The sequence below is a fragment of the Fragaria vesca genome, linkage group LG6, assembly GCF_000184155.1.
Source record: "Fragaria vesca subsp. vesca linkage group LG6, FraVesHawaii_1.0, whole genome shotgun sequence".
NCBI lineage: Eukaryota > Viridiplantae > Streptophyta > Magnoliopsida > Rosales > Rosaceae > Fragaria > Fragaria vesca.
Window position 1 is genome coordinate 34,161,690 of NC_020496.1, and position 13,976 is coordinate 34,175,665.

Here is a 13,976-nt window from a genome sequence, read left to right on the forward strand (position 1 = left end):
CTGCGGCGGCGGCGGCGGCGGCCAAGGCATGATAACGTGATGAATGATAAAGTGTAGAGACAAAAAGATAGCAAGAGAATCATCATCTTATTCATTGATAAGAGTCCTTTATATAGGGAATTACACAATACCAATATGGTAAGGATATGAATACATAGATCTAGTCTAATTACATATCCTATTGGCATAAGGCCAAGGCACACAGTAAAAAATATCTAGAAATATACAGAATATCTTAAAACAAGAACTAGATTTAGATTCACAAAGATAGAAAAGAAATTTTAATAAATTTACGATATTAATAAATTTATGGTATAAAGGCTTCATTTGGCATGTTTACTAACTAGATCATTATTAAAAAAAATATTCCATATTAGTTCATATCAACCATTAATTGTTAGGGTTGAAATTGTCTCTTAACTCATGAATAATTTGGCATGATTTTTAAAATTGATGAAGTGTCTAAGGTGACATTCCAACTAGGATTAAGGCCATAAATCTCAGGTCTCGTTAAGACCCTCTAGCACCACCCTATTTAAAAAGAGATTTAAGAGGAACAGTTGACGGCTCTAAAAAGATATACGACTATCATATTCAATAGTATAATTTGTAGGATTATATGTTTTGGTCTGAATACTATATTTTTATGAACCACCGTACATCTTTTCAACCACTTGGAGTCTCTTTCTAAATATAAATGAAGTTGATATTTATACAATTTATAAGTAAATCAAATAAATTAAATATTTTAGAAAAAAATTATTTCCAAATTTCTGATATTTTTTCCCCAATATCCCCGATAAAAAAATACTGATAGATATGTCGATACAGATATTTTAATCCTTATAAGATCTTTCGACTTAACATGTTTGTTCAAACTTAACATGTTTGTTCAATACGTGGTTCTTACTGGTGAAAAAATAAAAAATAAAAAAAAAAACAGACACACACAGCGAGAGCATCCTTGCCCCTTCTCCACAATACTGTCCAGAACCTAGATTTATGTAAGAAAATGGCAACATGGCAACTTTTATTCTAAGATAAATCAGAACAATGGTTACTCTACTTATTCCCCTGCAGGTCTCTCCTCTATTTTACAAACTGACCACATCATTCATTCTCCAAATACGTAACCTCCACAACCATCAGTGATCCATGAAAACCATGGCCTCCTAGGAACTAGATTCTTTATAGCACAGTACTTAAACATGGATTTCTACTAGCCATTTGTACATCTCTTCTGTCTGGATAGGAATGGTAACAGTCAGTAATCCAGTTGCAGAGTCATATTCAAACTCTGTCTCAGCTTTATCAATGGTACACTTCAGTGGAAGCTGAGAAGAGTAAGCTCCAAACCTTCCACATCCTCGGGTTTTAATGGCAATTGTTGCAGTTGAAGATCGATTCTCAGCAAGAGAAGTGGTAAACTCTGAAGGAACTTCATCAAAAAGCTCTGATTTCTTGTCAGAGGCCAGATGGATTACAACCTCCTCCACAGCACCACTGGAGTTGAACATGTCCAGCAGGCCTATTGGTGCAAATGAGATGTTGGGCATGACTTCCTAAAACATAGACAACCATATTATTACCCTTCTATTATTGACAATTTTACGATGAAATTTAATTAGGACTCTACTAACCTTGAGAGGACAGAAGTGGAAGAGCTCATATTCTAGAACTTTAAGAGTCACTGGCACTGAAACATCTTTTGGTAAACGAAACACCTCTCCTGATATTGGGAACCATTTCATATTGTTAGAAAGCTAAAGATACATATCCTATTGAGTACAAAATTAGATAAAATGCGAGTTGTATTCAGTATCTTACTCAAATGCTACTAGAGAAACATCCATGGCCCTGAAAAATTGTTCTTCGTTCAAACTAATCACAATATAAATGTTTTTGTACCTGACTTATGGGCGTAAACTACTGTTTCTCCACTCCAATCATCACCAGCAATTTGGGCAAGAACATCAACATCAATGGCACGAACAGAACCAGTGAGGGTACCAGGAGATGTATCATGGATGCGTGTCTTTTTTTCAACCTTGCACCAACCAGCTCCTTGACAGTTGAAAACACCAACAACACCAGAGCACTTGTTCACATTCCATATCTTGAGCAAGCTGCAAACAATTATCAACATCAGACCTGCTTGCATTTTTGGATGACGCACATAAATTGAAAAGCAGAGAGAGTTAGCTAAACAAACCTGGTTCCATCTCTTGCTGGGTCAGCAAAGAGACTATCACGTGTTGGCCTACCAGGTAATTTGGCACGGAGGACAGATCCATCAGGCAAGACCAGCTTCCTCAGAAGATCAAAATTGTGGTTTCCAGGTTTATCACTGTAAATCAATCCCCATGATATGCATTAAAATTCTTGCGCGACTTAGATTGCATATCCACAAATAGGAATACAAAGTTTAGCTGGTTCATAGTTTACCTGACATAAATTGCACACCCACCAATAGAACGAGCTGCACCATGATAATCCGCTGCTGGATGTAAACTCTGCAAAATCAAACGTTCTTTGATCCGTAACACATACAAACGAACCAAATGTAATGCGATAAAAGTCGCAAGGTAAACTATTTTATACCATCATAAAACAAGTGCAAGGTTATTGAGCATGTGTAAAATTACTGAGCATGTACAACAACCCAAACTAACTTTAGGGACTGAGGAAACGGATTTTCACAAACATTCCATACATCAAAATCCAGTAAAACCAAACCATACTGAAGCACAATGAATAACCAAAATACAACATGAAATGTTCATTTTACTTACATGAAACATATCCCAGTCTGGTTGCATAAACTCTCCAAGGAAAAGGGTGTTATAAGCCACAGAAGATATATGAATCGTGTGAGAAGCAGGATCTCGTGGGTAGAAGTCATCAGAGGCTCTCACAACAGCAGTCTGCTTGGAACTGTATAGCCCATCAGTGTTATGACACATGCAAGAAATGCATCCGTTGTCAGGAAAGTTCCGAGCAACCGAAGCCTCAAGTGCCTGGTGATAGCTTCGGGTAAGAGAAACTCTGCCACCATGACCAGACCCAAGAGTCTCAATGATGTTTTGTACATCAACCTTAACTCCATCCACTCCACAGGAAGCCAAGTACGCATGAAGCTCATTGTAGAAATTGAAAACTTTCTTCGGGTGCACTAAACCAAGACCGTGAACAGATAAGCTGTCCATAACTATGTCAGGTTGGTTTCCCATCACACCAGGAGATGAGACTGGATATGCCAAAAAAGTGTCATAATGCTCCATGCCAGAAGCAGCTGGTTTCACTCCACCCCAGTAACCCACTAAGGCATGCCATACATATACAAACCTGTGGTAGAGATTAACAAAAAAACAAAAAACAAAATGATTAGTAACAGTGCTAGTTCCTAAAACAATCTTTTTTTTCATAATTTCAAATGGAAGAAACATCAGCAAATGTCCAGCAGAGTCCATACTCTAGGATTCTAAAACATGCAATCATTTACTTTGGGTTAAAAACTATAACGTTATCGAAACTAAACAGTCACTTCATCTAAGAAACAAAATCCCCATCCAATATATGATTTGATCCTCTACTGTACATCATCAAAATTATGTCTAAATACTTCCTAATATGTTTGTACTTACATCTGACCATCTTAATTCTGAACAACAATTCTGAAGGCCAAGAGTTCATGGATTTTATACAAATACCTTAATAAGAAAGTAAACACACGAAACAACATAAGAATAATTGGCAGTAATTCATTACTCATCACTAGTCTAATAAGATAGAACCACTTGGGATAGTAAAAACAGATAGAAAGTAACAATCAACTAAGACCACTTACTTCACATTATGATGCTGTTTTGCTTGATCAACAACATGCTTCAGGCCTGAGACTTGCTCACTGTGACCATTCTTTTGGAATTTTTCGTTCTCCTTTATTCCTGTAAGCCTACTTGCAAACCTGCAAATAACAAGCACACAATCACTAACCAACTCTCTTAAGAAATGAGAGCAAACGACACAGTACTAAAAGGATAACATATGTGCTTGCCAAGAAGGTAGCAAAACGAGATCCTTCTGACTTATGCCAATCATGTGCTCTGAGACATTTTAAGGCTATCAAATTTGATGAAGGAGAAAAGACAACTCATCCAACATAAGGAAGAGATATCAGCCCTTACTGTGCTCCTTCTTGTACTACAACATTACTGTCCTTGGGTTTACTTTCAATTTGTTGCCAACCATCATCCACGATTAGAAATCGTGGAGGTGTCCCTCCCTCATTCAAGCTGCAAGTATTCCATAACATGAACACAGTGATTAGAAAGCGTGAATGTCAATTGAACATCAAGAAAATAGTAAGTTCATTTTATAATATCATTCTGATTACCTCTTCAGACCCTCCTCAACACCCTCAGCTGTGACATCGGTATAGAAGGCATCCCAAGTACACCAGCCAAACCAGTCAAGGAAAGAAGGCAACTACACAAAACAAACAGTACAGATATGAGATGCATTCAGACAACACCAGCACTGTGCAGGACACTGATTACATGAACGAAACTTACCTTCTTCTTCTCACGGTGGACAAAGGTCTGCATATGTTTTTCTACAGCCCTGTTTGATGAATTTATGACAAAATTAAAAAACATATACATAATCCTAATCAAAATCACAATAGCAGATTTACAGAGGAAAAAAAACAAAAACGGAAGACTTACTTTACAGCCTGGGTGATGACTTCAAATGGATTAGTTCCAGCATGCACGTAAACAAGGCAAAGACCTTGATTGGTCTGAACATCAGAATCTCCTGCAAATCACATACCACAAAAAGAAACAAGTCGTTTCGGTACTTTCGAACTCGATCTGTGTTCTGTTTTTTTGCTTCCCAAATCCTATAAACTCTATTTGGACTCATTTGAATGATAGCTAGTGTGATTATGGGTGGTTTCTCCAGCCCAAACTGTGATCGCATTAATGACAGCTCCACCCCACATCTCATCAGATGTTTTTAATCTTCTTCATCATTGGCAGGCGGGATGGGACTGATTAACGGGAAAACATGGCCTCATATAATGCAATGAAAGCCATTCAAGGAAGGTGTGTACTGTGCACGCCAAATATACTCACCACTCTCAAGGCAAATCTCCAGTTCATTCCTCTCGTTCCCTTGGAGAGCTGACCGGAACTGGCCCTCCAGCAGAGGAAGGAACACGGTGTAGATGTCATCACCTCCTTCACCATCAGCCTTGGTCTCCACAAGCATGAATTGGGTCTCCAGTGGAACTTCTTTGCCACATGACCCCATTCTCTGAGTCATCCACCATAGCTTAAACCGGAATAAGCACATGAACCGGTGACCCCTATCAGAACATTATTGAAAATGAAAATCATCATCACACAGGAAATGAATTTAACACTAAGTTTACAAAGATTGGAAATATATATGTTTATGAGATTACTCACTCTAGAGCACCGACGGGGAAGACATGGAGGCTCTTGCTGTGAGAGGCCGTGGCACCAATGAAGGTCCCGGCAACGAGGCCGACACCAGATCCCGGAGTGAGCACAATGTTTTCCGGCACTCCTGTCAAGATGGTCTTTCCGTGAACCACCAGGTTTCCATCGTTAATGGAAATGTTTGGAGTGACAGTCATGGTTGATGAAGACTCTGATACTGATCGAGTCACCACATAAAAAATGATAATTGATTAGAATTTCAGATCATATATGCTGAGTATATCAATCATTTTTCATCAATACAAACAATTAAAATTTTATGGTAATTAAGAATAAGGTGGCTTTTGCTGTTTGCATGCTGTTATAGGGGGTGCGTTTATTGGGTAATAAATTCTTGGAGAACTGATTGAGAGAAACAAAACCCAAAAGGGAAAATGGAAAATCCCTGAGGATTTTTATTCAACATCAAGTTTTGGGCCACAAAAGTTGGGGCCTTTGCTGAAAGCTTTTTTTTTTTCCCTAGAAAAGCCAAAATCAGAGAATCATACTAACTATGATGCTGACTAACAAGAAATCAAACAACAACTTGAGTGATTTTGAATCAACATCATGAGTTAATCAACATTAGGGGCCATTTGAACACCAAACCCAAATCATCACAGCTTTTTGGAATTAGCTAAAGTAAGTTCCTAAGCACCAAGGACTCACCAGAAGGCAGAGCTTTGTTAAACCTCCAGAAAGAGAGAGGTCTGTTAAGGGTGGAAGACGAAGACCCACTCAGAAAAACAAGTGCAAACACAAGAGGAATGCGCTTGAAATCTAACGCGGGGTGCTATATATATATGTATATAGTCGAGAGAGTTCAACACAGAAGACGTGAGCTGCTAATGAAGAGGATGATGGGGTTTATATAGTCCTAACCGTGTTAAACTTCGAGCAACTTCCATCCTCGACCCTTCCAGATTTTGCCACGTTAGATTCCATGATTGGATATTGTTTTGATTTTTTGGTTTTTTTTCATTCTCTTTTCTTTTTGCTTCCTTCTATCTCTGACAGATAATTTTCTTGCCTTTCTATCCTATTGAATTTTTGAAATCATTTATCTCTAATCATAGAAATGTGATTTAGTTTTCAGTTTATATAAATTTCTTCAGTTGTATCATTTGTGAACAAAGAGAAATAACGAGTCCACACCAAGACCGGACCTGAGATTAGAGACTTAAGATAAGTTCTAAAAATAATGTTCTCCGATGTTTATACTAAAAAACAAAATCAATAATGATTATAAAAAATTTTAAGCGGATTTCGAAAGAACAAATCGCAGTATCGAAAATTCTTAGCAACAAAGAAAATTCTTTTAAAAAAAACCATCTAAATGGTTTTTTATCGATTATTAAAAAATAAAAACTAATCTATCTGTGTTGTCAATAGGTCTATATACATGCATATGAGGATTTGGTGGTATCTGGTGGTACTTTATGACCTAGCCTTTACTGGAACACTTCTATTATCCTAGCTAACCTCTAATTAGAAAACAAAAAAACAAGGAGAGTGAAGTTAAACATGAAATAAAATTCATTACAAATGTATTTTGCCACAAATTTTTCTTTCATTTTGTAGATCAATTATGGGAGTTCTTAGGTCTCTAGTTGTTGAGGGTCTGTTGCAAGGCAAGACGCTGGAAATGTAACATATAAATTAATTAATTGCTTTGTAAATCTCGTCATTATGTAAGGACTTGAATATATATCAAGTTCACAACACTAACACAGTAATAGTTGAACAAAAAGACATAAAATTGTCCCCCCCCCCCCCCACTTTTTGGGTCTGAGAGCTGAATTAGTTCGCTTCACATAAAAATATACATAATAAACGAGTAACTTTGGTACAAATTAATTTTTATAAATATTCTAGCACATCAACATACACCGAAATAACACCTTCACAGAAAGAGAAACATACTATACCAGAAGTATAACGGTCGAAAGAAAGACACAATAACTGACGAGTAAGAGTAGGGAAGGCGGACATCCAAATTGAAATTTTGTCCTTGTTTTATTTACGTATTTCTTAGTAGATTAGCATAGTTATAGGAGGACAAATAATAGTTGCATTTGGTTGGACAACAATTGAGCTCATGTCATGAACGGCCAAGCGGTGGTTGGCTCGATCTAGTATTGTTGCCAGTGTTGGTTATAGTACGATGGCTAAGAGATTTTGATATTGTTGACTGTGGAAAATATTTCGCTGTCATTAATCTCAGTTTCGGGTTGTCTTTGATTAATTGATTATGCCAAAAAACTATAATCCTACCTGTTAAACCTATAAAGCATGATCAGCAATCTAAGTAGTTTATAATTAAAGTCTGCATACTCACCATGTACATGATTGAATTACATAATGATTGAATGGTGAATTATTAAACTAAAGTGACAGAGTTAGGGAGAATATTTCCTACATAGAATAGTTGAGATATTTTTTTTGGGGTTTCGAAATGGCACATGCATGGGATAGAGATGGAATCATGGAAAAGAGTAGTTTATTGTCAAGCTTTGTATTCTACTGCAACCCACATTTTGGCTTCTGAGTCACTCTCTGCGGCAGCTTTCGCTTACCAATCGGGGAGGTTCGGTGAATTTCAGGAACTTGTTTTGAACGGCGTTGCCAACTTTTTACGACCATGCCACGAAGTTATGCTGTTGGCCGTTAGTATAGGGAAAGGTCACCTCAGTTTCTCTGTTTGAAGTCTCAGATCAACCATAGCTTTAACATCTTGCATCATCACAGGTATGATTGCCAGCTCTTAGGGGTCCTGGTTAACTCCATATTTTTTAGCTAAGAACAACATGAACAAAATTATTCACAACAATTGTTAATTAGGGAAGGAACAAAGTTTTTAAAGGCAAATCACTTGATTTTAATTGATAACATAATAAAGGTTGGAGTAGCAATTATATGTTTTTTCGCTGAAGTGTAGATAGATAAGAAATAGTAAGAGTTGCTTACAATAGAATGTATGATATAACTACTCACTAACGATTCGAGCTCACTTATTAAAATAAGTCTATTATCTACAACTTAGCTAGCATATAAATAGACTCAGAACAAAATAACCTGATTTTTTCTTTGCCCTTAGTAGAAGGGTTAGCAAAACACTAGCTGAACACTAGCTGTTCAAGCCTACTTACAGCCTTATCTAATATTCACAACCCTAAAATGACATGACTCATGTCAACACTCTCTCTCAGGTCTCAAGTTGGGTTATATAGATCACGGATGTCTAACTTGTCAAGTGAGTCATAAAAGACTTTACTCGAAAGATCTTGGTAAGAATATCTATCAATTGTTCTTAATTTAGTAGGAATGAAAGGAAACATAATGATCTCTTCATCCCGCTTCTCTTTAATGAAGTGTCGCTCTACCTCTATATGTTTCGTGCAATCATGTTGAATATGATTTTGACCAATTTCAGTTGTTGCCGTATTATCACAATAAAGTGGCGTAGCATTTTTCTGCCCAAACCCCAAATCTCTACACCTTAATGCATAGCCAAAATTGAGATTTATATATCAATTGATGTTGCAAATTAGAGGCTTGTGAGCGTCCATGTAGATTCGTCATCATCAAATATATTCTTTTGGTCATCATCAACTTACACAAAGCTTCAAAATTAGGATTAAATTAACAAAAAGAAGATTAAATTAACAAAAAGAAGAGTGAACATTTTTCCTTTTGTTTTTTATTTAGTTATGAACGTTTCTTTTTCTTTTTGCTAAGAATATGAAGTGCTTTCTTCGTTGCATGAGAACCAGCCATTATAGTTGAAGCACTTCATTTAAGGTTCATTTCACTCTGACTTTTACTAACCATCAACTTAATGTATGTTGACTCAGAGAAGAAAGTCATTCTGAGATCGTATATGGCTATCTATGTTTATAGCACATGAAAGAACAATTGTAATAACTTTTCTTCATGAGGAGAACACATGTAATAATTAACACTATCAATTGTGCATCAGAATAAGAATATTGCCTGCTTTGTATTTCTAATCAAACCGCGTACATTATTCCTGAGGTCTAATGAGTCGTGTCCGCCCATCAAATCATCAAGGACGTTATGTCATTTTTGGTCAAAATCTTCAAAGACGATAAGAAAGCATCTACGTGCACTAAAAAATTCAGAAAAACACTATATCATTCCTATTTCGTAATCATTCTGTTTTTTTGTCTAAATAATGATTAAGTTTTTTTCCCAGTGGAAATTCATTAAGTTTTTGGCTTTTTCAAAGAGAAAGTTTTGAAGCACGTTGGAAATACGCTAGTCTCTCGAGGCTAATCCGACGACGTTGCAGTGAAAGAAAGCAATCCAAAATTTGCGGATGATGAATGACGTGCGGCAGCGTGCGCCGGCTCGTCAAAGATTTTTCTCCACGCTGGAGATCATTGTTGATCTCGATTTCACATTTGCAAAGTATAAGGGGCATTGCATATCATGTGGCGTCTTTGATCAAGGCAAGGCCGGTTGTGACAACGCCCTTAGAACGGTGGCGGTGGGTCAGACGGTGTAGTAGATAGAGTCAGCTGAGTCGATGGTGCAGGAGGCGCCAGATACGGCATCAAAAGCTTTTGAGAAGGCGGCGGCCTCTTCTCGTTTTTCGACGGGAGAACCTACTTAATTTTACTGTAGGTTTGACCGTTGTTGAACCTTAGTCGTGCCTCTCTATTGGGCTCTGGGCCTATTACTGGTTTGGGCAGCCCACAGTTGCTAGGGGTGCGCGGGTGGCGTTTTGACGCTCGTGAGGTAGCTGGGAAGCGGCGGCAGACTAGTTCGTTTGATGGTGAGGCTACGGTGGTGTCAGACTATGCATGTAAGGGCTAGAAGAAAAGGAGACGCTCCCCGGGGACTTGAAATAAGGCAATTATTAGGCTGGTTTTTGCGGCCTATGCTTTCAGGTGTTTGAGAGTTGTAGTTAGGGCTTCATCTTCTGTGGTTGTCAACGGCTGCACTCTTAGGGGTGCATCCGAGTAGAGGCTTTTTCCCTTTTGAATAGGCTGGGAAAGTGTTTAGTTTTGTTCAAGTCTATTTTCTAGCATCGCATCGTCAGGAAATCATTATCGGGTTTCCTTGGTTTAATTTCGTACTAGTTGCATGTTAGGTTTCCTAAGCATTGTATTTGGTTTTAGACCAATTAGGAATTCATACAGATGACTCAATTTTGTTGTGGCCATTTTTGGATGAGCTATTTCTATGTAACTTTTACTATTTAATGAATTGACGTACTCCCTTCAAAAGAAAGAAAAGAAAAAGAATAAGTTATCGGCTTTGATCTTCCCCTAATAATTTCAACTCGAGAAAATAGGCTCCATTGGAAACAAAGTCAACAATATAATACTATACGACACGGGGATGCTAAACTTATTTTGACACCTCATTAGATGGAGGTCAAACGTTTAGAAGACAAGCCCTCACGCCCCATCAAGGTCAATTGTAAACTCGTAGTTGACGAGTCCACCGACAAGAAGAAGCTCAAGATCTAGACATGGTTTTCGTCTGACAAGAGCAACACCACTGTCGGTGCCTAATCAAGGTGAGAAGATAGACGACGACACTTTGTCATCACTTTTTCTGTTTCGCGGACGTCCGTTTCTAATCGGGCATCTAGGGGGTCCTCCGCTTCTTATGGATGTTGTACATATGTTTAGTCTATGTATTCTCCATCTATGATCATTAATTTCACTTTCTGACATTCCAATTTCATTCAAAACTCTCTGACATCTTAGTTTCCCTGCATCAAGTCTATTTCATTAATAATCCGTCTAATTGGTCTAACGACTTTTTTAAATTGTTGACGTGACAGTCATTTCCACATTAACTCTGCTTGAAAATTGTGAGTGAGTTTAAGCAATATCAATATGAGTTGTGTTAGTCAGAGTTTATATGAGTTGGCTTCAAGAAGCAAGATGTAAAACACCAGCAACAATCCCATTTAATTATGTTTCACATACATAACAATATAGAAAGATTCATCATTAATTTGAAAGAATATCACTCGATTAATCTTAAATTCTTAACTTGTATCCTTTGACATTTATGTTCCGTATTTAACTGTTATTGTTTTGAATCAATTGGTGAGTAAGATTTAAATTCTTTTTGCAATACTAAGAGAAGAGGAGTATGTTGCACGGTTGCACCTTAAATTTGATCGACGGGTATAAAATGTTGTGGCAAGATTTAGATCCAAGTAAAGCATGCTGTTAAAAGAACATACAAATATGATTTTCATAGCATATGCCATAGGAGGAAGAAAAAGCAGGTCATGAAAAAGTGACTCGACACATATGACATCAACGTTAGCATATCTCCGACCAAAGGGCCCGGATCTGGATCACGATCAGATTTTGGTGGGTCCGGCCCATAAACTAAACCCGAATGTCTGTCTTTTTAACGACGCAAATCGGGCCCAAACCACGTAGGATTTTGCTGGAAAGGCAAACGACGACGGTGGCCGGCGGCCAGTTGGTTGTTGGGAATTCTGAGATTCAATAATTTACCACAATAATATCTAGTGAGATCAGTGACGTGTAAAGACTACTCACTTCTACTTCTACATTTCAATTTCTTTCCTTCTTAATTTTCTGGAAATAAATTACTCCAAGAAGTTAATTGATATACTCAAATGGGGTTTGTCCTTTTTGATAATTGTTACTGAGGAAAAGGACCGGTCCGGTGAAACTATAGATGCGGGTCGGCATTGTGTTCCTGGAGCCAAGATGATGATAATGCCATGTTTGGATGGTAGCTGCTATTAGCTTAGGAACTAGGATCAATCTGACTAGACTGGCTTCAATGTGGCGCCTCTCCTAGTTAATATGGTTCAATCAAATCCAATAATGCTAGTCTTTTAGTCGTGTGATTGTTCATCTTCTTCTCATCATCAATGATTGCTTCTCAATCACTATAGGTGATCGAGTTGGTAAAAGTCTTGGTGTGGAACCTTATACACAGGTTCGAATCTCGCCGATTCTAATTGAAGTTAAATTCCAATTTATTCTTGTTGGCTAGGAGCAATGAAACGTTCTGACATGATCCCTTGGTATGCATTAATGTCTAGATCTAGAAAACTTTTGAAGATATTGTCGTTGTTACTCTTAAAAAAAACAATGATTGCTTCTCACAACAATTACTTAAAAAATAATGATCTCAAATTAGGTGTTTGTGGACCATTTAAGATCGAAAAGTTTATAAATGTACAGAACAACAATTGATTGCTACAATGATGAAAAAACAAAGATAAAATAAAGGATTAATTTCAGTTTACCCCCGTCAACTTTAGATCGATCATCATGTTAGTCCTTCTTCTTTCAATTTCATCAAAAACACCCCTCAACTCCCAATTTTCATCAGCCGCGCATGTCCAAACCTCCAATCTCCATCTAATTCCTCTGTCAAGTGATGACTTGATATCAAGAAGAAAGAAAAAAGGAAAAATAGACCAATTGCATTCAATCCCACAAATCATTAAGGTTAGGGGTTTGTGATAGAATGAAGATGTGTATCGATATGGGGGGAAAAAATGGTCTGAAAGGTAACTTCAGAATTTGACTTTCTTCTTGATATCAAGTCATCACTTGACAGAAGAATTGAATAGAGATTGGAGGTTTGGACTTGCGCAGCTGATGAAAATTGGGAGTTGAGGGGTGTTTTTGATGAAATTGAAAGAAGAAGGAGTAACATGATGATCGACCTAAAGTTGATGGGGTAAACTGAAATTAGTCCTAAAATAAATTAGCTTTTTATCAATCATAAAACCTTTAACTTAGAGTTTTTGTTGATCAAGCTATAATTTTTAAGAACTGCTACATGATCTACAACAAGATCATGATATGACTCTGACCGTGCTTCTATATCTTAAATTTTATTTGATATATATATATATATAAGGCCGATCAGGAGAGGATGTCCGCACAACCCTTAAAGTGCGGACGTTCCTTCGTTCTCCACCGTCCGACACTGACAACGGTGCTCCTCCATCCGAGTGGACATCAGAGGCATCCCCGATGACTTTCTCTTGTCGGCCGAGTCCGCCGAATACCAGTTTGCAGCCAAGATCGATATTGTCTGAAGTTTTGGGTGGAGGTTGCTGCCCAGACCTTCAAATCGATCTTCATGGCCTTCATCTTCATCGGGGATGCCTCTGGTGTCCGCTCGGGTGGAGGATGACGCAAGACGGTGGAGAACGGAGGGACGTCCACACTTTAAGGGGTGTGCGGACGTCCGCTCCTGATCGGCACTGTAGATACATATATATATATATATACAGAGAAGATGAGAAGCGGACGTCCACACTAGGCTTAAAGTGCGGACGTCCCTCCGTTCTCCACCGTCCGGCGCCGGCGATCGCGCGCCTCCACCCCAGAAGACTCCAGCAGCCTTCCTGACCACTTTCCCTCACCGGCGAGTCCGTTTTTTTCCAGTTTTTCCGGCGAGATTGACTTTGTTTGAAGTTTT

At 38.0% G+C, this 13,976-nt stretch overlaps 1 protein-coding gene across 1 annotated transcript; it reads right to left on the minus strand.

The window, feature by feature from the left end:
• Positions 1 to 975: 975 nt before the first annotated feature.
• Positions 976 to 6,350, minus strand: LOC101299216 (probable galactinol--sucrose galactosyltransferase 2-like). The gene is made up of 14 exons (XM_004304344.1): positions 6,177 to 6,350; positions 5,475 to 5,685; positions 5,139 to 5,371; positions 4,728 to 4,818; positions 4,575 to 4,623; positions 4,397 to 4,488; positions 4,188 to 4,295; positions 3,848 to 3,967; positions 2,793 to 3,345; positions 2,446 to 2,513; positions 2,213 to 2,347; positions 1,909 to 2,126; positions 1,641 to 1,729; positions 976 to 1,562 (listed from the first exon to the last, which is right to left on the minus strand). The coding sequence occupies exons 2-14, from the start codon at positions 5,663 to 5,665 to the stop codon at positions 1,203 to 1,205; spliced, it is 2,307 nt and encodes a 768-aa protein (XP_004304392.1). The 5' UTR covers positions 5,666 to 5,685; positions 6,177 to 6,350; the 3' UTR covers positions 976 to 1,202.
• Between the last annotated feature and the right edge of the window lie 7,626 nt (positions 6,351 to 13,976).

Coding starts and splice junctions, on each gene's coding strand:
- LOC101299216 (XM_004304344.1), bottom strand. CDS start 5,665: ATGACTGTCACTCCAAACATTTCCATTAACGATGGAAACCTGGTGGTT. Junction 3,346..3,847: donor AAACAGCATCATAATGTGAA/GTAAGTGGTCTT, acceptor TCTCTACCACAG/GTTTGTATATGTATGGCATG. Junction 1,730..1,908: donor AGTTTACGCCCATAAGTCAG/GTACAAAAACAT, acceptor TCCCAATATCAG/GAGAGGTGTTTCGTTTACCA.